The sequence below is a fragment of the Diadema antillarum genome, unplaced genomic scaffold (assembly GCF_040938485.1).
Source record: "Diadema antillarum isolate AM-2024a unplaced genomic scaffold, OU_Dant_1.0 seq00000919_RagTag, whole genome shotgun sequence".
NCBI lineage: Eukaryota > Metazoa > Echinodermata > Echinoidea > Diadematoida > Diadematidae > Diadema > Diadema antillarum.
The window spans coordinates 236,723-263,098 of record NW_027271771.1 but is presented as its reverse complement, the minus strand read 5'-3'; the positions used below and the strand labels follow the sequence as shown (position 1 = coordinate 263,098).

At 38.4% G+C, this 26,376-nt stretch overlaps 1 protein-coding gene across 1 annotated transcript in view; it reads left to right on the top strand.

Moving 5' to 3' along the window:
- The window catches only part of LOC139741317 (uncharacterized), a 46,365-nt gene extending 20,319 nt beyond the window's left edge, over window positions 1-26,046 (top strand). The window contains exon 2 of the mRNA XM_071651904.1: window positions 23,091-26,046. Within this exon, the coding sequence (XP_071508005.1) occupies window positions 23,091-25,075 (1,985 nt within the window). The 3' untranslated portion in view covers window positions 25,076-26,046. The remainder of the gene's footprint in view (window positions 1-23,090) is intronic.
- The last annotated feature ends 330 nt before the right edge of the window (window positions 26,047-26,376 follow it).

Here is a 26,376-nt window from a genome sequence, read left to right as displayed (position 1 = left end):
TGAGTAATGATATTCTTGATAATTAAAAACACATTTCATAGCATGCCTGTCAAATTTCTTGCCTCATTACTTTGCCCTAGTGGGTGTTGACACAGTAGAACGGTTGAGCTGCACATATTCACGACAAGGAAAAATATGAAATGAGCACGAGTCGTATTTAAAGGTCATCCTTCTTGATATCAGCTGAAAAATTCTCTGGCTTTAAGTAGACAAAATTCCTGACTACTTACAGCCACTAAAAGGCAGGCAAGCCAAGCATTCGGAATCTCCCTATATTGGAAAATGGATTTCACCTTTGGCGTCGGACTACCTTTTCATCAAAACTATGGAGTTAGCGGTAAGGCTGAGGTATCAATATTGAATTGTTCATCAGTTGATGGTGGTAGGGAGCATATGTCTAATAATTTGCATTTTGTATGAGATGGAAAAAATTCTAGTGCAAGGGACATTAGGAACAAGAATATTATACATCATATTTTCATTGACTGCCCATACACGTGCTCTCCTATATGGTTGTAATTACCATCTTTAGTATACTCACATTCCTTGACATTTTCAAAGCAAATTTCAGCTCATATAAAGTGTCATCAACATGTAAAGAGGAAGATGCACAAGGTTTGTTGGTGTATCTATATTATATATAAAATGCCTTATTGATAACAAGACACATTACGTAACCATGTTGAAAGCCTTCCCTATGATGTCCCTGCTTAACTCTTTTAAGTCCCAAGGGTAACATTGTATGGGTCTATACTGTACAAGGTCTCTAGGATTTTGGGATCATGGTCCTGACTGAGTTACATGTAATAGTCAGTACGGTGGAATTATTGTAACTTGTGTTGTTTGTACTATTTGCAGAAGTGCCACAACATAATCCTATCACTTTTTATCTCTACTAACCAAAAAATAAATAAATAAATAAATAAATATCCCAACAAAAAAGTTGAAACTGCTCTGATTCACTGTTGGCCTTCTGTTTCATAAGTTCTTATGAGTTCATACCCTCCTGCTCCTGTGTAGGGGGAATAGCAAACCCTTTTTGTGAAATCATATCTAGGTTTGTTTGAGCACCAAGTCTTTCAAGTGCCCCCCTCCTCGCCCCCCCCCCCCCCCCCCAAAAAAAAAGGGAGAAAGAATGGTATAAAAAGAATAGGACAGTTCTCAAACAAAAATGTCCTTCCATAGAGCTTCATCTTCACAAGCTTGCTTCAGTCCATGACAATGCATACAAATAAAGTCATACCAGTTATCAACTGCTGCCCTGAAGATGTGACCATTCTATTTTAGTGGCACAAAGCCTGTACTGACACCCAGACAAAACACATTGAAGAGTTTTATGTGAAACAGTATCTGAAGGTCTAGACATGTTCTTATTTGTGGTATGCTTCATTCATTGAACTCAAATCCCTACACCACTATTGCTATATCTAATATACTTTTAACTCTGAACCAAAGAAATGTATTATACAACAATTACAATATCAAACATGCAAATATATGAATTATCTATGTGTATATACATAGCTATGATAAAAATATGGAGACATTTTTGTCCCCGCCGAACGAGTTCGAGCAGGGGACTATGAAACGGGCTCCGTACGTGTGTGTGTCCGTGTGTCCGTGTGTCCGTGTGTCCGTCCGTCCGTCCGTCCGTCCGTGTGTCCGTCCGTGTGTGCGTCCGTGTGTGATCAAAACGTTCAAAATGCTACTCCTTCGCCATTTCTAACCCAATTTTGATTCTGTTTGCTTTATATGATAGCACTACATGGGAGCTTTGAAACTTCTATACAGAATTTCAATTGTGACCTTTGACCTTGACCTTTGACCTATATTGTACATTTTGCTTCAAAATGCTACTCCTTCGCCATTTCTAACCCGATTTTGATTCCGTTTGCTTTATATGATGGCACTAGGTGAGGGCTTCAAAACTTCTACACAGAATTTTGACCTTTGACTTCTTTGACCTTTGACCTTGATTTTTGACCTATATTGTACATTTTGCTACAAAATGCTACTCCTTCGCCATTTGTAACCCGATTTCAATTCCGTTTGCTTTAAGTGATGGCACTAGGTGAGGGCTTCAAAACTTCTACACAGAATTTTGACCTTTGACTTCTTTGACCTTTGACCTTGATTTTTGACCTATATTGCACATTGCCTACAAAATGCTACTCCTTCGCCATTTCTAACCCGATTTTGATTCCGTTTGCTTTATGTGATGGCACTAGGTGAGGGCTTCAAAACTTCTACACAGAATTTTGACCTTTGACTTCTTTGACCTTTGACCTTGATTTTTGACCTATATTGTACATTTTGCTACAAAATGCTACTCCTTTGCCATTTGTAACCCGATTTCAATTCCGTTTGCTTTAAGTGATGGCACTAGGTGAGGGCTTCAAAACTTCGACATAGAATTTTGACCTTTGACTTCTTTGACCTTTGACCTTGATTTTTGACCTATATTGCACATTGCCTACAAAATGCTACTCCTTCGCCATTTCTAACCCGATTTCGATTCCGTTTGCTTTATGTGATGGCACTAGGTGAGGGCTTCAAAACTTCTACATAGAATTTTGACCTTTGACTTCTTTGACCTTTGACCTTCATCTTTTTACCTATATTGTGCATATTGCTACTAAATGCTACTTCCGGCGGGGACATATATTACGCACCGCGTAATTTCTACTTTTCCTTGTTTCTGATGTTATCTGTTCTGACTTGTGCGTCGATCACGTATTACACAAGAAGACCATCTTTACCTACTGCAAAAAATTTGATCTAAACCTGCATCTAACCTACTACACTATTAACAGAAAATAAGTCTATTGAGCAGGTGGCAAGAGTCAACATTTGACTGACCGATTAATGCTGCAGAAGGAGAACAGAGAGGTTGAATGGAGGGCTGCAAGAAGAATGAGCCTTCTTTAAAATCCAGAGAATGATTTCGACCCTGGTCCCCATGCACGAGAAATAAGAGCAAAGCATCAATTCTCAGCAGTGTGTCTAGACCTTTGAGAAGTCTAAAACACATCCTGCCTAAGCCAGAATTCAAACATTTGCCAAAAAGATTTTGCCACCACTCTCCCTCTTTGAGGCATGCCCACTAACAGGGCTACCGAATTGTTCTGCCCTGTCTGAGGGTGTTAATTCCTGTGGAGTTGTCATTGGGGGGGAATAAAAATCAGTGTACAAGGTACGGTCATCAGATTTCAAGTGGACAGTCGCCACACAAAGAGAGCAGGGGCAAACGAGAAAACTAATTCTTGTTCCGCATCGCTTCAAAAAATCCAGAGGAACGAAAACTGCAATAAACTCTTATCAGCTTTTATTGCGGAGAGTAATCAAATGAGTAACACTCAAACTCTCTGCAAGGGCTTCACATTGAACTTCACAAGCCTTTTTTTTTTTAATGATGCTTTGGCTATCTTTGGCTGCAATATCTATCTGGATATCCAGTCAAAAATATGTTTGGGATCATTGCATTCTACACACAGCTGTAGCAGAATTTATGTCTACCTAAAATAATGGTCATTAGCACATACCAGCACTGACTTAACACACACACAAAGATACAAGACCATCCGCAAAACAATAGGAACACACTAATCATGTGGACATGTTAGTTTAAGGATTACATTTTCTTTGCACAACCACACTGCTGGACTGAACTAAAAATGAGCATCTTAAAGAGCGAGGAGGGAAGGGGTATTGTTTGCAAAGACCCACAAACCTCTGTTTCCTTTGCATCTTTACCTTTCTGTCACCAAATTGTCAGCTAGGTACCTGGCAAGACATGGTGAAGTAAAGCTTACACACTGACAGAGTCAATTAACCAAAGAACAAAGATGGTGATGCATCCAGCTTTAACTAAAATCTGTTTCTGCAACATTGATGTGTGTCTTGCATCTTAATTGTTATTTCTTGCAGCGGGGTGTGAATTAGCATAACACAAAAGCTTCTTTGCTTCCTTTCTGTCAAGCAACCATTATCCAATTTACGCTGATAACCCATACCCAGTGCGATGCTGTAAGAGATTGTGCAGCCCTGTGTAGTTCAAGCTCCTCAAAATTCCAAATGGTGACCCAGGTGGCCTACTAACAGATGTAGGTCACTTGAGGGCTTTTTACACTTGTAAATTTTTGCTTAGCCCCGGACCAACGGTGGGGCTAAGGGGGGGGCCTTAGCCCCACCGTTGGTACGGGACTATCCTTAGCCCACTTTCTGTTTACACTCATTTGTGCCAAAGTGAGCTAGCCCCACCGATAGTACGGTACTATCTGGCCCTGCAAAATAGCAGGGGTTAGCACCGCAATTGCGGTGCCAAGCAAGTGAGTGTAAACAGAACGAAAAAATAATCCTGGGCTAAGCGACGGAGACGAAGTCCGACCCTCACTGACCAATCAGAAACGAGGTAATCAAGTGCTGCCGGTGCGTGCGTGTACGTGTACAGTACACAGCGTAATTATGAATATTCATGTGGTTTGGAAAGTCCGGGACTAAGAAATACGAGTGTAAAAAGGTCACTTTTCTCCTAAGCCCCGGACAAGAGATAGTACGGGACTAATTGGCGAGTGTAAAAAGCTGAAAAAATTGGTACGGGACTAACGATAGTCCTGGGTCAGAGAAAGTCCGGGGTTAAGAAACACAAGTGTAAAAAGCCCTATAGTTATAAAATGTGACATTTTGTTACAGCCAGGAGTTATCAGACATTTATCAAAGTGTGATCTTAATTGCACTCAGACACTATGAACTTTCATTTTATGCTCTAACTATTAAAATGGCTTATATGTATTCAGGTAGTTATACAAGATGTTTCTGTACAGTTTGTAATCCAGGCCTTCACTGTGCTAAAAGAACAGTGTTTTTATTGGACACCCATTATTGCTGTACCATCTAAGTTACTGCAACACAAGTTTTGGAAGACCCTCTCTAACCAAAGTCTATCATTGAATATTTGTAAAATTGAGTTACCTGTGGGTTGAGGAGGTCAAGTTTAGTTCAAGCTTTTTTGCCAGTATTTATTAAGTGCTTCAACAACATTAGATTTGCAGAGACAATTCAGACCACCTGTTGAATTTTGCCTGGACTAAATGGGATTTATACAGTGTCTTCTAATAGGAGTCCTTTTAACCTAGTTTGTTGGAAGGAGCTGATTTTGCTATAACATGCATTTCCAAAAGACACCTGCCTGAGTACACTCCGGACTAGTCTTCAATGAGTTAAATGTACACGTTGTGAGCTATCAAGAGATTACAGCACATATTTCTACCATCTCTACGGAACAGGATAGGTATGCTTGTTTCATACAAACAATACTTTCCAAAATAGGAAGTGGCTTTCCTGTCAGGATGCAGTTGAAGAGTTTAATCGTAAAACGAGTTAACTCCATTCTTGTCAATTTGAGAAAAACCTTGCAGTGTGTGTGACAAGCATGAAAAACCTTGAGTTTTTAAAACCCATGATGCAACACACCGCATTAGATCTGAATACAGGTCATGTAGCGATTAGTAGGTCTAAGGTGAGGGCACCTGGGGTCATGTTCTGGTCATTGTTTGAATAGGCATGTGCAGTTCTGAGATTTAAAACGTTTTATTTGCAGCGATGTGAATTCTTTTCCTTTTTTTTGGGGGGGGGGGGGGACACCATGTCATGTGTGAACAGTTCCCCCCAAAAAAACAAAACAAAAACAAAACAAAACAAAAAACAAACAAACACCAAAAACCAAACCAAAACAAAACAGAAAAAACTCAAAGAAATTTTGCATCATAATGTAAAAACCGCTAACTCTCATGTGGGAATAGGAGGACTGTACCATCTCGCTGTTAGGGAATTACAGAGTGACATGCTGCCTTGTCTAACGCAAGAGTGCCCAAAGGCAAACGAGAGCCAATACTGTTTGCATACACCCACATCCTCTCTTGGTGTGAAACGGGCAAAACTTGCAGCCAATCGGAACCAGTGTACAGATTCAGTCATGCTCAAAGTTGGTACATATTTAGACAGGTGTACTATCATATGTGTAAATTGACTAAAAATGGCTCTTTGCCAATGCCTGAAGGAATGTATTGCTCTCTGTTCCAGAAAGGACCTTTTTCCCCCACTCCCGAATCTAATGAAAAACAGTGATCAAGATGCCATCCTCAATATAATAACTTAGCTCCTCTTAAAGGGATGGTATAGTATTAGTGGGGATGAGGATTGAGCTTTTAACTTTTTGCAAGATACCAAGAAACCACTTATGAAATGTTACAGAGCATACCAGTCTACGAGGAATTAAAAGTTTATTTGATAAAAATTGGCTTTGAAATGACTGAGATATCCAAAATCAAAGTAAAACAAAGAGATCCTAATAAAAGGTGGGTCCCACCTTTTACTGGTGTCACTTGTTTTGGATATCTCAGCCATTTCAATGCCAATTTTCATAAAATAAACATTGAATTCCTCTTGGAATTACATGCTATTTCATATTTCATAGGAGGTTTTGCATTATCTTACCAAAAAAAGTTAGAAAACCTGAAGCTGGGCCTGAACCATAACTACACCATCCCTTTAATATAACAGCATGTACCTAAAATGGGGCGTAGATTTGCAGTTTGTATGTTAAAGAGATTAACCTCATTGTGTCTCACCGTGGGACATTCTGTGTGATGTCATCAAACCATGGAAAAATCAAATACCCGATGCTTATAAAACATTCACATTTACACTGGTCAGTGGCCCTGCATTGTAAATAGCACAGTTGCTTAAGAATTGTCAGCTGCCATTATCTAAACAGTTCATGTTCGATGGAATAAGTACTAAGGTAAACACAAGTGACTTTTACAGGTGCAGAAATGCACATCTCTATTCTTGAGATCTTGGCTTTTGTTGTTTGCTTGACGACTGTTTCATCCTTTGCGTCTCAAAAGGTTGCGCTCAACTGTTAAACATCTTGGCGGCATCTCTGTGTACCTTGAGGCCATCAATTTCAAGTACAAAGATTATCACTAGGAAGACCAGCTTCTGAGTTTATTGCATCTGTCAAGAATACGGAGTGGTAGCAAACACAGGCACAGACCGTCCTAGGATGTAATTTCTCATTTAGTTTGTTATACCTAAACTGGAAATACTACATCTTACTTTGAATTTGCTTAAATCTTACTTTCACAAAAAAAAAGTTTAATGCATTTCAACAGCTAGTTTTTGTGATATGTCAGGATATACAATGGATGAAATTGTATCAACTACAGGACTCCATATTTTAATAGAATCTGTTCTGAAATTTTCTTCTTCTTGCTGACATTCTTAACCCGTTGAGGACAAGTTCCGAGTATACTCGGGAAGGTGTCTGGGAAATGCTTGTTGTAGCAAAATCAGTCCGTCCTCAATGGGTTAAAGTTTTAGGCACTGTCTAATTCCTTTTCCTGAATAACTGAAACACAAGCAAGTTATGACAGATATGAGACAATAACAAAAAACTCTCTGATATTTTCCAAGTAAATTCTTGTTCATGCATTTATCCCCCAATCCCTTACTCCTACTTCTAAAGATCTTTAAAGGTCAAAATATTTTTCTGTAGTGAAATCAAGCTTTAAAAATACAGACAGTCTACATCGATTCGCCTTAGATGCTTCTTGCTGGCCATTAAACAATCCAGCATCATCAAATACACTGAAGGTGGAATTTAACACCTCCTCCCCCAACCACCTTAAATATTTCCTTACGTGTCTGAAAGCCCAGCAAACTAGCTCGTAGCTGTCAACTTCACATTCAAGCGTGCCCACATGGGGGGATTCAAACGACTTTGAGCAATAACATGCTCCCACAAGCACAAACGCGTCGGCAGATGCAAAATTCTGACTGTTTCTCACCTTCCGGGCAAACGATCAATACTGATACTCGAGCTGCTTGCAGAATCTTGCTGACAAAGATCACTTCGGATAACGGGGTAGATATGCAAAGAAGGGCAGAATCTCAAGATTATATGGCCAATCTGAAGAAGCCAAGAAAATGGACCCCCCCCCCCCCCCCCCCCCCCCCCCCGCAATCGTGCTCATTTTTTCATGTCCATTCCAAATGTACCACAGGGCAAGATTTCATTAAAATAATTCACTCATTGCTTGCAAAATTATGCCTTGGGAAATTCCCTTTGTCTAGGTTTATATTGGAGAAAGATATTTTTCTGACTTAAAGTGAGTTTTGTTTTGATTAAAAATGTGCTGGGTATCACAAAACTTGCACTCCGTAAATAAGGAATGGTTCTGGCTAGTGATTTTACTTCCGTAAAGGCAGTATCACAGCACTGTAAAATGCACTTTCTTTTAGGGAAAATAATGTTATTTCAAACACATTACCAAAAAGCAAACAGACATATCAACTGATTATTTCCTTGGATATTGCTGCATTGCAGCAATATTGAATCCCTCAATTTTGAATCCCTCATAACATGAAATAACCAAAATTTATATGTATTCTTGGTTTACTTGCATTTTGTAGTCTATTGGCAACTTCATAACTCAAAGTGCCATCAGTTTTAACATGTTCATTTATACATGCCTCATTTCTTATGCATGATACTTGGTGCCATTGAAAACAAAATAAAACAAAACTTGTGAGACTCTAATTAGATGAATCTTCAGTTGAGCAGCAATTTTACAATGAACTTATTTCTGTTTTGAAACAGTAAAATGACAGCAAACCAATGTTTTGCAGATGAGAGTATCTTTCTTCATATCTATACATATGTAAGTCTTTTGGTGATCGAGACAACATGCTAGCTTCACTAACCCCACGCTGCTTAAAGGACAAGTTCACCTTTATAAACATAAGGATTGACAGAATGTAGCAATATTAGTAGAACACATCATTGAAAGTTTGAGGAAAATCAGACAATCCGTTCAAAAGTTATGGATTTTTAAAATTTTTGTGCAGCAACCGCTGGATGAGAAGACTACTGCAGTGTATGAATAACTTGCGTACAACAATATAAGGAAAATATAAAGAGAACTTCACAAAATTCCATCTTTTGAAAAAAAGTACACATTCCCCTGACTCGTTACCGACAAATGTTATGGGCAATATTATTCCCCCTGCCTTTAGAAAGAGGCAAGTCAAGAGCTCTTTTATTACGCGAAAAAAGTGAAAATATGTTGAATTTTCTTTTACATTTTCTTTATACTGTTGTACGCATATGACTCACAAGCTGTAGTAGTCTCCTCATCCAGCGGTTCCAACACAAAAATTTTAAAAATTCATAACTTTTGCATCGATTGTCCAATTTTCCTCAAACTTTCACTGATGTGTTCTACTAATATTGTTGCATTCTCTCAATCCTTATGTTTATGAAGGTGAACTTGTCCTTTAAAACCCTGCCAATCCTTTGATGCAGTAAGGACAAGCCAAGGCCAGCAGAGCATCCTCCTTGCTTCAGGTCTTCTGAACCTGTCCACAGATGTCCCCACTTCCATGTCCAATCGATATATTTCCTGGGAAGCAGAGAAGAAAACGAGACAATCCCGGCACAGGTTGGGTTGTAGATTGACAGCATTTTCAGAGAAGTTCTAACAATCGCTGCTAGATTTCTCTAAATTTCATGCAGCAGTGGTTACCTCGCAACGAAAGATATAGCAGTGCAACTTACTCTGCACCCACCACTGTAATGACAAATTCCCATCAAGCACTGTACGAGTCGTGTGTCATCCACCTACAACGTGTATATCTACCAATGCAGGCCCCCCTCTTATGATCTGCAACACCTGCTCCATCCATTTATGACATTTATCTATACCAATATCCTCTCAACCAACTCCTGGATGTACCACAAAAACTTGGCAGATCTGAGATTAGTAACACATGGGGATTTCATGATATATCTAAATATGAATAATTGTCATTGTTTCATTTAGATGGTTGAAGAATACAGCCACATGAATGACAAGCAAGACACAACCATAAGAGACAATACAAAATAGTTTCTATGATTACCTAAATGACTGAAGAGTGGATGGAAGTTGCCATCAGCCTTGAAGTTAGACTAGTGGTACTTCAGAAGGTCAATTGTGATATTGCAGGTGGCTAGTTCCTGGGCTCACTCAAACTGTCACCCGCTTGTGACTTTGGTCACATGGTGTGCAGACAAGGAGCACATCTGACGGCAGTAGTGATGCAAAGGTGGAGCAGCTGAATTCTCAAAGTGCTTTGAACTTGAAATCCTTAACTTTGTGCTCACAAGAAATCAACATAATCATGCTTAGCTGTAGGTCCATTCATATTCATTCAATAGGTTAACATCTTCTTCCACTAGGAGAATACACACCACAAACAAGGCCTCATCTCAACACGATGTGATCTCTTAAAGGGGACCTCCAGATCAATTCAATTCATTCAATTCATCTTTATTCGTCCAATAAAAAGTATTACAGGAAACTCATCGCGGGATTCTCACATATAAATAACAAAGCATAACAAAATACAATATATACACAAAAAAGAACAACATGGAATAGCACTTGACAAATAAATAAATAACCGGGCATGTATGCAAAATCAAACTGAAAAGAACAATCGTATAAAAACGTTGGATAAAAACGGACTCCAGTGGCATGATGCTAAAAACTTCAAAAACCTTCCCTCTTGTTACGTTCCAATATCACCCCCCCCCCCCCCCCCCCGTCAGCCCGTAATAGACTGGAACCAAAACCAACTCGCACTAAAATACAACACAGCAAACAAATCAAAACATACAGAAACAATATCAGTGATTATATCATCATATCATATAGATTTCTTTCTAAGTCCACCAATATTGCACAGAGTCATTTCCCAAATTCTGAAATATAATAATGTTAAAAAATATAATCATTGTAGTTGTGCATCAACTTGCCGGGAAAAAAAAAGAATATAGAGAGAGGGAGGATCAGCGGTAGAGAGAAGAGAGAACGAAAAAGAATAAGACAGGAAAGGAAGCATATATAACAGTTCATAAATGACATATATCAAATATCATTAGCTATGGCATCATAAACCCAAAACTGTAAAATCCCGAAATGAAGTGATGATGATAATGACCAGTCTGTGTCAATGACTAAAATAAGAAAAGGAAAAAAAAAGTTAAGGGTGATGATGATAATAATGGTAATAATAACATAACATCTTCAAAACTACTTTATTGTTTTACAATGCCCCCCTCCTCTCAACAACTTTCCAACCCATACATACAAAAATCACCATGCATTTACCCCTATCACATTACATCCATTTGAAAGCCCATGATTCTACCAAACAACTTACTCATCACAAAAACAATTTCGACACATCCCTGCTGACCCGTAACCTTCCTCAAATTACTCAATCACAATATTCCACGTAAAAACAATGGAAACGGTTAAACACAAAATCATCAAAAGGCGGGCGGCCTCAGATGGCCCAGGGAGCAACCCCACGGCTTCCTCTAATAATTCAACTACTAATGAGTTAACAGGTATATACTGTTAAGAATCTGTGTGATGATTTTCAGACTTTTACATTTGAACAACTATAAATTAGTTAAACTGAATACAGAGTTTCAGAATTTTCAGTGATTGGGATGAGGAATGAGAATGTTTTCAAAATCGATAACAAATTGCAATGAACAAGGATGATGACATAGCAGCCTCACCATAAGAATGCATGAGTTGGGGCTCAAGGAAGCAGAACAAAAGAAGAAGGCATGCATAGATTTTTCACAGGTGAAATTGTTGAGCAAGTGGTATTGTAATGGAATCACACTGCTACATTTCTGAAATATATGAGGCTCTGATGTCATCAACACTGTTCAGTGTAATTTGTTTAAGATTTTCAATTTATTGGTTTCTCTGCTCAAGGGCCACAAATTCCACAAATCTATACATGGAGATGTCGATTTATGTACTACATGATGTGAAATTATGAAAATCGTCCGGAATGCCCCTTTAAACATCACAATAATATTTTGAACTCTCAGCCAGACCACAATGAATTCCAACTGATGCTATGATATGAATATTCATATAGCAAACAATCATCTGTTTACTGTTTAATAGTGTTAGATAACATCTAAATAAATACCACAGATAATGTTTGCAAACATTTATTAGCCCTCTCAAAACTGTATTTATCATTAACAATCAAGGATTGATGAAAATGTCAGTCAAGCATTGAAGCAATATTTGATAGCTGGTCTTGAAAAAAGAAAGAAAGAAAAAAAAGGAATCAAACCAGATTGAGTTTCCAACAATATTTCCTTTTTGGATTTACTCCAGTGAATATGTCAGTACTTTGCTGCAGCCGAGTTGCTCCGATTGTGCTAACAAAATTACATTGAAAAAATAACCATGGGGAACTGGGTAACCAGTCATCTGTTTCAATAAATTCATAAAATTGTTCAGTAAATACAGGTGTCAAGTGTTGGTACAGTAATTTTTCAGCATGCCAGTTTTGGCTGCAAACAATGGGAGGAGCTCTTTCATAACTGAGTGCATCATAACTATGTGGGAACCACTCAATTTCCAACGTTTAATAGCCAGTGTTCCATGACTATCAACAAGCTCAGTTTGTTTTGGTGCCATGCTTAAATGGCATGATTCTGGAGGAATTGCAAAAGTGGAACTGACAGGAACCATGACAGATAGTGACAGTAATCACAAACCTCTAAAAGGCTGCAACACTCATTCAAAGACACAATAGTTACGTTCAGACGGCGGGACCTAACCTCGAGGTTAGGAAACCTCGAGGTTTAGCTCTTGCCCCCTAACTACGATGTGTGTCCACACAACGGATCTTAACCTCGAGGTTACGAAACCTCGAGGTTAAGCTTCTGCCCCCCCCCCCCCCCCTAACTACGAGTGGGTCCCACTCGATGTTAAAACCACGGAACCGGAAGTTTCAGCCCACACTGCCAACAAGGCGTCTATTTATTCTTTAGTCCAACCCTGTCGGACTCGCTTACAGGTACTCTTTTTCTCTGTCATGGTATGCAGAGATAGCACTGCACTGATGACTTTATGCCTTTATGAAGATATTCGTCGAAAAAATTTTTTTAAGCGTCAGAGAAAAATATAGAATACAGTAGCGAGTTCGACGTGTTCAGTTTCAGAGATCAAGCGTATGGGAAGAAAAGATGATGTTGTTGTGTCGTGCGTCATAGGTTTTTCACGTGTAGTGTATTTGTGGTGTACGTTTGGGAGGTTGACCCGGAAGCAGAGGGAAATTGTGGGGGATGGAGTTTACGGCGAGGTCACTCTTAACTTCGAGTTCGTTGTTTTTTGTGTCCATACGGTGCTTAACTACGAGTGGGGACCCCCCGCGGCTCGTGGTTAGAGCGCTAACCATAAGATTTCTCGTGGCTCAAAACATCGAGCAAACCTCGAGGTTTGCTAACTACGAGTGCGTCTTCACGGTCCCTAACTACAAGCTCTAACCTCGAAGTTTCCTAACTTCGAGGTTAAGGGCTCCCGTCTGAACGTAACTAATGGGAGATCCCAGAGAACTGCAGGCTTACTGTAGCATGATATGATCACCAATCAGCTATTTAAGCCTTTCACATCATTCAATACGTGGTCATAATGGGACATTCACATCAGAAATTTAAGACGGGTACTCTTTCATTCCATGCGAAAGGGACCATTAACATACCATGAAATGGGGGAAAAAAGTATATGATGTGGAAGTTTGATTTTCCTTCTCCAATACAGGTAACTACATGGACCTTGAGGGTGAATGAATTGAACATTGATACAATTTGTCTCCTTTGTGCAGAAAATTGTCTCTTCCATGTTAGTGACTGTTACTACTACATTTGTGGTTTCAACAATAAACATGCCCTCTTTCCAATTTTGTTTGTCTGGTAGAATCGGCAATAAGCCAGTCCTCTGTTGGTAGTAAATGAGGTCCGATGCTATCAGAGTAAAAATTAACAACATGCCAGTCCTTTATTAGAGCTTTTGCCACGTATTTTGGGTGAAAGCAATTGGGACAAGATTGGTAGACTGAAACTGAGGCATGACCTTGGTATGAAAGCTATAAAAAGCTGTCATTATATTTAACCTTGTATATACAGTGCTATTAGGAAGCACAGTCGGAAAACACAAAGACCGTCATTCAGGATTAATAGTGTCCTTCCTTCTCAGAGGTTAATGAATGTTTTCTCATCTATAACGAATAATAGAACCATTCTCATTGCATTATTTTGTACTATTTTGGGTCTTTATCTGGATCGCAACCCATATTTCAACATCATGTGAGAACAGAAATAATGCTTTAGTTCACAAGATTTGGGTCGTGATCCAAATTTCAATACTCTGTGCCATGATTCAATGTAGACTATTGAATACAAATGCATTCTCAGTACTGTGAAAGTGCAAATTTTCCAGTTTCAATAATTACTAACTATATTATGTCATACAGGTTAAAGTCATGTGCAGTTAATTCTCTAATAAGCATCAAACTTGCTTTATAGGCCAGAGATGGTAAAAAATTGAAAATAAGAAATAGTACATTAAATACAATATAAAATATCTTCAAAATTATATCAACACATACTGTGATCTATGAAAGCACAGTTCAAAACATCAGTATATTTATAAATCATATCAAAAGACCTTGATTTTGAAAATGTGACAAAGGACTTGATATTGATCCCTCATCTTATGAAATCCCAGTGCAACCAGAAAGCTGGCCTGGGATTTGCCCAACAATACAACACAAAAGAGCAAAATACTGAAATCATTACATTTATCCCCACTGGGAATAAAAGCACAGATGAATTTGAATACACAAGGCTGGATCATTATATGAATTCATATCATATTCATATTCAATATGGGCTGATAAGAGCACGAGGTAACTTTGAATCAAATTCAGGTGGGGACTCCCAAAAGCAGCGGCATGTTTTTGTCATGCTAAATCTATTGAAGCTAAAATGGTTCAAGTGCATTCATCACCATGTTATAGTTGACTTGAAAAATAGGGAGTAGAATTTGCAGAACAGAATTTCAAAGTTTCATCTACATCTGGGGGGCGTTTCATCAATGAGTTCGACGGAGGTTTTCACCGACAAATATGCTATCAGCCAATCAGACGCAAGGATTTCAGTAGCTTTTAACAGTTGTCAGTGTAAATCACTGACAAAAAGTTTCATGAAACGGTCCCCTGATATCTAACATAACTGTAATAAATACGACAAATTTATGCAGTGGTACACTTCTGAAGATTTACGTTTAAAAAAGTTTTGTGTGGCCATGACATCATGATTTAAATTAATTTGCATAATAATACTATGTATATGATTTAAGGCAATATCACTACGCACTGAAAACTTTAAAATTCTATAACATTCTTATATTGGGTGAGCCCCATTTAACCCGTTGAGGATGGACTGATTGTGCTACAACACGCATTTCCCTTAGACACCTGCCCGAGTTTAGTAGGGACTCGTCCTCAACGGGTTAAAAAGGGATTTATAGCATTCCGTTCCTCTGACACTACAATGTTTATCACAGCCTTGTTGGATGTGGCGAGAAACTGTACTGTAAGCAAAGGAAAACCGAACCTCGTAGTTGTCATGTAAGCTTTATCCATACTCTCGATCTGCTCATGTGTGAAAGGCGAGTCTGCATGGAGACGTCACAGAGGTTTTGATCAAATGCAGAACTAAGATGGCAGTGTCTGTGAGCTCAGCAGAACACCAGTGAGCCGTGCTAAATCCATGCATGGTGAATTGCAAATTAAGAGGGGGATACTAAAGAGGAGCACTTGGCTGACAGACAGTGAAATATCTGGGAGCCGAAGTTTAACTCATCAACTACCAGAAACCACACTTCTCTTGTTTGGTGGTGGATCTTATCTGTTCTCATCATCACTGTTCATTAGTAGTAGTAAATTACATACGGAATGATGACAACTTTTCTTTTAATTGAGCACTACTCTGGTCATATACCCCAGTTAATCAATTTGAAAATCATCTTTAAAAGTATGCTAAATCCTTAATGCTTCCTAAATTGGCAACACATTTTTGAAGATTGAAGTTCCTGTATCCCTCTCAAATTGACAATTTTTTTGTTCAAAACATCTTTTTGTTTTGTGTGACATTTAAAAACAAAATCATGGGAACAAACAAGTAATTTGGATGGAGCATTCACATTCTTAGTAGTACTACCAGTACTTCAACTTGTAAGTACGGGTAAATCAATGAATAAGCAATATGATGCTTGACATCAATTTGTTTTTTTTTCCAAGACAACTGAATTACCTTTGCATTTTTTATTATGTGTGCAATTTAAGTTTGCCTAATTTAGCCGGAAAGCAAAGTAATCCACTTTCTTTAAAAGAAATTCAAATTTCTTGAACTACAATAGGGATTAACCCTAACAAATCATACGTACGAGAAAATAAATACAAATCTACATTGTTGTTGTTGTGTTATTTCTCTACTATAATTTTGTGCCTCTTGGCAAACAAGCCAATCCATTAGAGATGTGATTCCTTCTAGAATAGCTCACGGAAATGAATTTCATTCCTCAGCATTATCCATAGAATTTTCCACTTGATTTGAATTCTCTGCTGAAGATGAAAACATGGCCTTTTGATGTGACCGATTTCCATGAAAGGCGCTTGTTCTGATCTTTTTGTCATTACTTGATGCTACAAGCACACATTATGTCACGCATAATAGCCTAATGGCGCAGGGCAGCAAAAACATCATCTCTGAATTACAGCTTGCAAGACCATTTTAGATTTACTTGCTTACTTACATTAGTTGATCAGTACCAGACAAGGGATGGGAGTAAGGGGAAGATAGAAAGTAGTATTTTTGCTAATAAGAAAAGGACCACCTTTTGCACGTGTACAAACTTTATGTAAACTGTGCCCAACAACAGATCCAAAGAAGAACTCCCAATTTCTTCTTTTTTTGTTATCGTAACTTCAGTCATCTGGCAAACTTTATGCTGAGAAAAAGAGAGAAAATTGGTGAGACATGGGTTTAACAAATGGCTTCAGGCCGAGCTACTCCAGGATGTGTTAAAAGCAAACAAGGGTAACTCATCAGCGAGTGTTATCACAAAACAGCGTCGGGATGTCAGGTAGGTGGGACTATTTTGCCAATCGATCGAAATTTTCTTGGGTTCTTTCTACATCATAGCTCAAAGAGTATTTACAATGCCTTCAAGCATTGTTGGCTGTATAAGCATATAATCACTTTCTGAGACTTGTGCACTGTAGGGGCATCTGTGCCATTAATCCAAGAGAGTAGACCTCAATTTAAGGCTTACAGCTCCGCCTAATAATTATGGTAAAGAGAAAAAGCACAAATATTTGCTTTGACTTGCAGCCTACATGCATTCCAACATGTCCTGAACAGACAAACTATCATACAATGCAAGAAAAACTGCACTTGGTGCATTTACGCTAGAATGACCATCATATTACTACCACACTAATTTGTTGGCACCTTTTTCAATGGCAAAATACCATGGTAATAGATAAAAAAGTAATTTACTTGGTAGCATTCTCATTCATGATATACTGTGGTATATCTGGTAAGCACTGCGCATGTGCATCTCTCGTCTTGGAAACAACAAAAAAGTCTGTCAAGTCATGTTAGAAAATAAACTGTTGCATGATCAGTGGCATTTTGTGGCATGATTCACACTCAAATCTTGCAAAATTTGAATTACCACCCTAAATACAAGATATACCACTGCATTCTCATACCTGAAAATCACATTACAATATCAAGGTGGCATCCAGACCTATGGAAAATTGTAACTATTCAGTTTAGAAACTTATATAGACCTATTTAAGAATGCATACAAACTGCCAAATATGAATGTACTGTCTTTTCTCTACATATAAACATAACTATAATTACACTACTGTCTAATCAAACCGTCAAATTTGCCTGCTAACAGTTTATTGTCCATGTCTTACCTTAAAATATGCTCCTTGGTTTCTCTGTATTTTTTCCTTTGGGGTGATATAACTGTAAGCCGTTCCTGCCACAGTTATGTTTTTTTCTCTCTGTTGAATTTTAAAAACACTGCTGGGGCTTAATTCCTTGTGAGCAGTAATGTCAGATGGCATATTAACTACTGGTACGGCCCATGATCATCTCATGCAAGCCCTTCAACTTTTCACAAAATCAGCAATGTGTGGATTGCTGCTTCTTTCATAATGACTCATGCTGCCCTTTAAACCTATTTGCATTCTCATTCTGTTATGAAATGTTTTTCTTTTTAATCCACATTTCCATGTTTTGCCTTTGACTTTGGGCCAATTCATGACAGTTCAGGGTGAAAGTTAGTTAATTACACAAACAACACTCTCATGTTACTAGTATATCAAGTGCTGAGGGTATGTCGCAGCATGACTCATAATTGTGCATTATGAAACAGTCAAATGCATTGCATAATAGCACATACACTGAAGACAAAGCACACGGAATGCACAAAGATTACCATATATATATTGAAAACAAATTATGTGATCATGTTCTCACAGTTAAATGATAAAAATCATAACTAACAAAAAAGTATATAAAGTAGGGGGCCTATGTTTTGAAAGATCTAGATTCATGGCCACATCTCCTGCAATAAGGCAAATATTTTTACAAGTACGCCAGGAATTATTTGAATTTTATCAACTCACAGACACCACATGGAGAACACCTATAAACCACTTGACATCAAAGTAAAATAGCAGAATAATCAATATTATTGATTTCATTTTTTATCCTTTAAATGGAATATGCATATACTCTTGATCTTGGACCCATTTTCAAGACAGAATCTAGAGAGTATGATCTGCAATCACTTTAATTTTGCCTCTCCAATCTCTTTCACCGCCCATCAGCCCAATTGTTCCCAAGCCACCCTTTGGGCAAATTCTAAACAAACTCGTTTGGAATGCCCCACCTTGTACCTCAAGCCTGAGCTGATTGAGAATGACTGCGGTAACCAGCCATGCATGCTCTGCCCACAGAGATTTAACTCATCAAGATTTAAAAGCGGTAACGGGGAGGCAAAGGTAGTTAGACAAATTACGCACATTAGTGGTAAAGACAGTCAAACTTGTATGAAATAATTGAGATGGTGGAAAGACTTGTGGCTAAAAGAGAAGTTTCACCAAACATTAAGTGTGGATTCAATAAATGCCAAAAGATCAGTGAAACGGTAGGTAAAATATTGAGGAAAATACTTTCATTAGGGTTTTTTATATCGTTTTTTTTGTGTGTGTGTGCATGTGTGTGTGTATTCCATGCACTGTTTTCTTTTTCTTTTTTTTTACGAAGGAAACCCTGAAAAAATATGTGATTTTTTTTTTAAGTTCACAAATCTTCATTTGTTATCTCTAACTTAAAAAAAAGAAGAAGTATATCTATGCATTCTCACAGTCTGTGAATTCAATTTGTTGGGGCAAGTTTTATTCACCATGCCATGTGGAGGTTGTCTTGCATTCCTCTTTCCACATCACACCATCCATAAGATTCATAATGACATGAATGCCTCATGAATGTCACATCTAAACAAATTACCGCAAAGCTTCCCTTTTGCATGCATTTATAATTATAACACTTGGTAATAATAGTAGCAAGTTGTAACTCCCCCTTGTAAAGGCCTACCCCTTGCAGACCCACGATAGACAGAGTGTACAAGAGATCACTATAATAATGACAATGATACAGCTGATGCATGGAAAATTATAACATTAATTAAATATATTATAACATAAGCAGAAGGAAAGATTTCAGCTGAGAAGACATATCAGTCTTTTCAGTCACATGACCGTGGGATGCTAATGTATCTGTCTCCATAAAAACGCTCTTGGCTTTTTAAGTATAAGGAGATTGTATGTGTAGACAATAATAGCATTGACACTGATGCTAATATATGGGATCCAAATCTTGAGATCTACATCACAATCCATACAGTAAGATTTTTGCCGGTGTGGACATAAAAATCTCACTAAATAGCGTGATCAACATGATCCAACTCCTAAGAAATCTTGTAATTATTTCAGAATCACATTGATCATTTGAGAAATAGCGCAATAATTCAAACTGTGACAAATGTCTAAATGCTGGAGCAAATAATCTTGAGACTGTTATCCCATAATTCAAAATACACATCACAACAGCATACCAACAAAAGTGCAAGAGTCATCATTTCAGACATGTGTAGTTTGATAGACAAATTATCACAATCCACAATCTGCAGGATATTTCTGTCCAAGTGAATGGGTGCAAAAAATCTCAGTACTTTGATCGTGCTCAACATCCCGCTATTTTTGTCTGTGTGAATGGCACTTGGAGTAGATGCTGTGGTGCAGTCTCCTGCGAGCTAGAGGTGATTGGAGGTAACCAGCTTTGATGAGGCGATTCCCTGAGCCGAAAAGGGTGAATAACATGATCGATTGCAATCATGAGAGAAAGGGGGCCTGACCTAGATTACTAGAGACCTTCACTGGGTACCAGCCGACCATTTCTGTTCCCTCGATTTGTGGACATGAGAGAAAATCTAATCATGACTCTCCCCGGCTTATTGTGAGAAATGTGAAACCCTCATCTGGAACATTACAGCATAGTGTGCATCTGACAATCAAGTCTTGATCGTGTAACTGATCGGTGGCCTTTTGACATCAAATATACTTTCCATCAAGTTTATACTTGCTCTTCCTGAGCCAAAAAGAGCTCGTTGACTAAAGTGCAGGTGAATATTTCCTTTAGAAACAAAAGGCACAAACAAGAATGGTTGCTGCCTCCACTTTTTTTTTCTGAATATGTGAGATTGTGCTTTAAATCTAAGCACAGATACCAACATTATCATGCACTTACCTCTCAATGCTCTTTTCATTGCCAAGCAAATATTAATATTGAACTGTTCCTGTTTGTGCAGGTTGTGTATTTGTTTGCAAATGTTATGCTATTCCTGTGCCAATATGAGCTCCTCAAAAATGCAGGTGATAACTTGTTTTGTTTCATTAAAAAAATGGGGCACAATAAAGAACAGTTGCTGCATTCCACTTTTTTCGAGCATGTTTGATTACATAACTAAATCTGAGCACAAATATTATTATTATTGGGCAGTTATCATTATAACCAGGTAATTGCTCTTCTCTTTCCACAGAAAAAATCAATATTAAACTGTTCCTGTTTGTAGTGGAAGTGCGACTGTTCGCAAATGTTACGACACTCTACACACATTTGTTGCTTTTCTCTTCTACTAGAATAGCTCAACTGAAGTGTGGCTTCTTGCCAGCCACGTAATTCCCATCAATATTGGAAAAAAAAAATTGGGGGGTAAGGGAGAGAAAGGAAACTCGAAACTACTTTCGATCAAGGTGAACACGAATTGCAGGAAAATTTTGCTACATTTCACGCACGCCATTCTGGCTCTGGAATGTATTCATTATTACTGCCACATGCCCATTCTTGTGAGTGTGGCATACACTGTCACTCAGAAAATGGCGGGTAAGTAATCGTCTAATCAATGCAATATCTTTTGACTACGCAGTCTACCGCAGTCCACCTACAAGCTACAATACATCACACAATTCAACACATGCATCTAATCATTGGCTTATATTCATGCTTTCAAATAATATTACTATTCTTCATAATAAAAAGCTTTCTTTCCATTTTTCTTTTCTTTTAGTGGGGGAGTGGGAGAGGGTTCTTAAAGAACTGTATTTTCTACATAATGATCTTGTAATTTTAATATCTTGCCTTTTTTCACTTTAATGACATTTCTAGCATTTTCTTTTCCTATCAAAGTTGTTGTCACAAAAGAATGCAATAAATGTGTGATTCACTTCCACCACAGTCCCCTCCCCAACCCCCCCCCCCCCACCCACCAAGAAAAAGCCTGTCAGCTTCAAACCAATTCACTACCAAGCCATAGGAAATAGTGAAGCAGAGACAGTTAATATATCTACGACCTTAGTACAAAGACAAAGTTGTTTTGTTGTTGTTGGTGTTTTTTATTTTTTGGTACACAGGAAACACATTTCCCACAATTTAAACTTTTGACTGCATGAATCATGGCAAAGGTGTAACTGTAAGGCACTTGCTTCTGGGTCCTTGTAAAACAACAACTGCACCATAGTTGTTCTGAATATATTCAATACTTTAGAGCATTTAAATACTGAAATGATGGAAGGAAATTGAGTGTGGCATTTGGAAGCAAGCTTTCCTCTCGGATACTGCATCAAATCATTGAGATTCAAAAGTTCTGTCCTGCACTGATGACGCAATTCCCTCTTCGCCTAAACTTGTCATAGCATTTTCCCTCATGAATCAAACTTGTGTTAACCATTAAGTAGAAGGCCAATGTTTCCTATAATTCCTTTCCAAATTGATGGGAAACCCCATAGTGCAGCACTCATTATTGGTGAGCACAGACAATCTTTAAACTCTGACTCCTAGAATTACTCCTGGGTAGTTTTGCAGGACACTACTAAATCCATCAAACTCTTTAAATCAAAATCACACTAGTATGAAAAATACAGTCAATCATGGCATGCTGCACCAAACTTTGTTTTTCTGTAGCTGCAAAATACAAGAATCTCCTAGTAGGGTTCTGTTTCATGTTTCACTCTATCTGAAATATGGACAAAAATCTGAACATTCTCGCAATTCTATCAAATTCTGCACTTATCATCATATTCATGAGAAACCCTTATAAAACACTCAGTAATCTTTCTAAAAGAACACAAACACAAAGTCAAATTCCTATCCACACTGAAAAGAACTCAAGCATACTGATGCCTATGAATAAAAGAAAGATTTGAACCATGTATATTGCCATGGCTTTGTTAAAAGCAAGAAAACAAAATATTTATCTGATTAGAGCCTTCTGTTATGTATCTTTACCTGGCATCACTGTATTTGTGCATTTGTTTTTCTTCTGAATAAACTGCAGAGTAACTACATGTTATCAAAGGTTATTTATTTGAATGGAAAAAGTATGGCACTGTTCTGTGCACAACAATAACACAATATGAATTCACTTCTGTAGTGGCATCTATTTGTAATCTAATGACACTACCTGATTTGTTACAGCCACTTCTGACACACATTTCTATATTTTTATGTCTCACAGATGACAGTACGATGCAGGACTCCAACTTTCTGGATCAATACATGGAAGAATACCTGGACAAGAACCACTACACAGGTGCAACATTGGGAGTTTTAAAAGGGAGCTCTCTCGTCTATGCAGCTGGTTATGGAACAACATTAACAGGGGCTGCCATGGAGCCAACATCTTTGCTTCCTGTGTCAAGCATCTCAAAGACAATAACATCAGTTGCCATCCTCAAACTTGTACAGGAAGGGCATCTGCATCTGACTGACAAGGTATTTGGACCAGAGGGCCTGCTCTCATCCTATGTTCCCTTTCCCTCCAGTGAAAGTGCTGACTACAGGCTGAGAAAGATCACTGTGGAACAGCTGCTCCATCATACGGCAGGATGGAGTCAACAGAAACCTCCAGTGTACGATCCCTTGATGAATGAGGTCTACCTATCGAGGGGGCATAACGTGCTCAACATCAGCCGTGAGATGGGGCTGTCGGCCAAACCCACACCAAAGGATGTTATCCAGTTCATGATGGGGAGGAGACTTGATCATGCTCCTGGCACAACCTATGAATATTCAAATTTTGGGTATTGCATCTTGGGACAGATCATAGCAGAGGTCTCCTGGATGAACTACGAGGAGTTTGTGAAGGAGAATATCCTGGAGCCCTTGGGTATGTGGCAGACGGAGCTTAAACAGCTGGAGCCTGGTCCTCTGGAAGGTGGCTACAGTTTATCATTCCATGATGGAGACATACCATTAATGCAACACATTCAAACCACTGCACCTTCCTTAGATCTGGTTGGTCCTGCACTAGGGTGGCACTCCACTGTCTATGATATCATGCGATTTGTGTCTGGCATACATGACAAGAAGTTTTTATCAGAGCAAACCCTTCAGCTACTGCAAGTGCCGCCATCATCACCTATGTTTGAGCATCAGGAAACCTGGCCAGGTCTTGGTGTCAGGGTAGCCAACACAGGGGCATGGTGGCAGGTTGCTGATCCCCATGACAATGAGATTGTCCTCTATCATCACCCTGTGGTTGGACGACCTCAAGCAACAACACCTTACAGACAGGAAGATTCCCTGGGGTGGGTTCTTATCATGTCCTCAAACAACAGGAAGAACCTCAGGACCACATTCGATGAGGTCTTCTCCACCATCAACTGGCCATCAAGAAACATGTTCCTGGATGACTGTGGCTTGTCCCAGCAGGATGTTGCAAATGATGCAAGTGCAGTCTTGATGAATGCCCAAATTCCTGAGGATCGCTTCTCGGCATATGTCAATGCTCTATCCAGAGGCAGCTTCTATCCCAAGTGGATCAATACATATGATTATCTCTCAGAAACATTCATCAGCATCATTTCAACGCATCAAGCCAATAGCAGGCACCCAGAAATCCAGTTTGGTCTCCTCAGCTCAGAGCTCAGAGTAAAAGTTGCAGCATACGACCATCAGGGAATGCAACTCTCATTTGTACACAGCTTCAGCAGCCATAGACGACATGGTCACATCTTGCAGGCGGCAATTTTCACTTCCACACACAGAACGCTTTCTTCAGGGATCCACAAATCCCTGGAGCACTATCTCCATGTGGCAGAAAAACATCGGGAGCAAGGGTACACACCCATCGTCCAAAGTGTTACCTCCAGGCATGGGAAAAAAGCTGTAAGCTTTGTCTTTGAAAAACTCGCTACAACCAATTGGAACTCGTACACGAATCTAACTGTTCATCAACTTGATGGAGTAGTACGGTCAAATGCTCTCCTGGACAGAACATTGCACTATTTACAATGCTACTTCCATGAAGGAGAGCTTCTGTTTTCAGCAATATTTATTGATGAAGGACTTCATACCTGGCATTTCCAGGCAACATTGAGTGAATCAGACTTTTTAAATGCTGCAGAGACTTACAGAAGACTTGGATATTACCCACAGATTATAACTGGTTATGAAATGAACTATGAACTAAATTATGCTGTACTGTGGGTCAAACAGTAATTCAATTTCATTTTGCAATGTATGCTAGATATGCCCTTACACCAATTGGCTTATCAATTGACTGTGTGTACCCATGATCAAATAGTAGGATAATAGTTATATGGTCTCTTTTGGCAATATAGCAGTCCACTCTGTATTTCAAATGCTGGTGATAACAATAGAAGAAATACACCTTCTAATTTCATAAGCCAAGAAACAATATCTTGATAAATCAATATATAAAAGAGCAAATGCAAAGGTTAGAAGACATGTTCTATCAAGAAATACAATTACTTTGTATGTTCAGAATAAAATAGTCTGGAGCCTGGGACAGTTATCCTTTCCTTATTATGATACCCCCATGAAGAAATGATTCCCAATGCAATAATGTGTGTTTTCCTCACAACTGAACAGATATATGCTCCACAGGATTATAATTACTATCGTAAGTTTTGAATTTATTAAAAAATTCATTCCACGTGGTTAATTTTCACTGAGTCAATGTAATAAATACATCTTCTATCAGGAAACTCGCTGACCAGACAAGATAGACCTCCAAGTATGATATATGGTGAAAAATAGGTTTGCAAGCCACAAAAGCATTCATCTAAACTGATTTCTACTTATAATGTATGAATGAATAATACAAATTGAAAGGCTTACCCTTCATTCTACTTTTTTTTTTCGAAATAAAGACATCACATAACCTGTGCTGAATAAAAAGTTAATGATGTATAATGAAAATAAAGAGCTCAAACAGTTTTCTGAATAACAGCATTTCACTCATAAAACATTGTTGACAGTAAATTGTCACCACTTTGAATATTCATGGACATATCTTTTTCATCTGTCACCTCCCAGATATAATAATAACTTCTTCATATATTTTAAACATATCGTACCTGGTTCTCTATGGGTAAAATATCAAAATTGCAAGACCCTTGTCGAGTCATTTCTTGTTTTGATGCTGGAGGCCAAAAAATTTCTTTGTAGATGAGATTTGATGATATACGCAAGATACCAACTTATTCAACACAATTTTTGGCAGATATCCCCCCCCCCCTCCCCCTCCTTTCGGTGAAAAGTACTTTTTCTTTTTCTTTTTTGCTGGGGTGAACTAGAGTGTATCTTTCAAATGAACTTGAACTGAAGTACAGCCCAGTAGAATTTAGTGATGTAAAAAAAAATATATACATATTAATATATATCTTGCCAAATGGCATAGGAAATGCCATGATAAAGGCTTGCACTAACAGAGTTATATTCACTATTGTCCTACTTGATTGGCCAGACTACATTCTCAGACATTCAACTATCGGAGG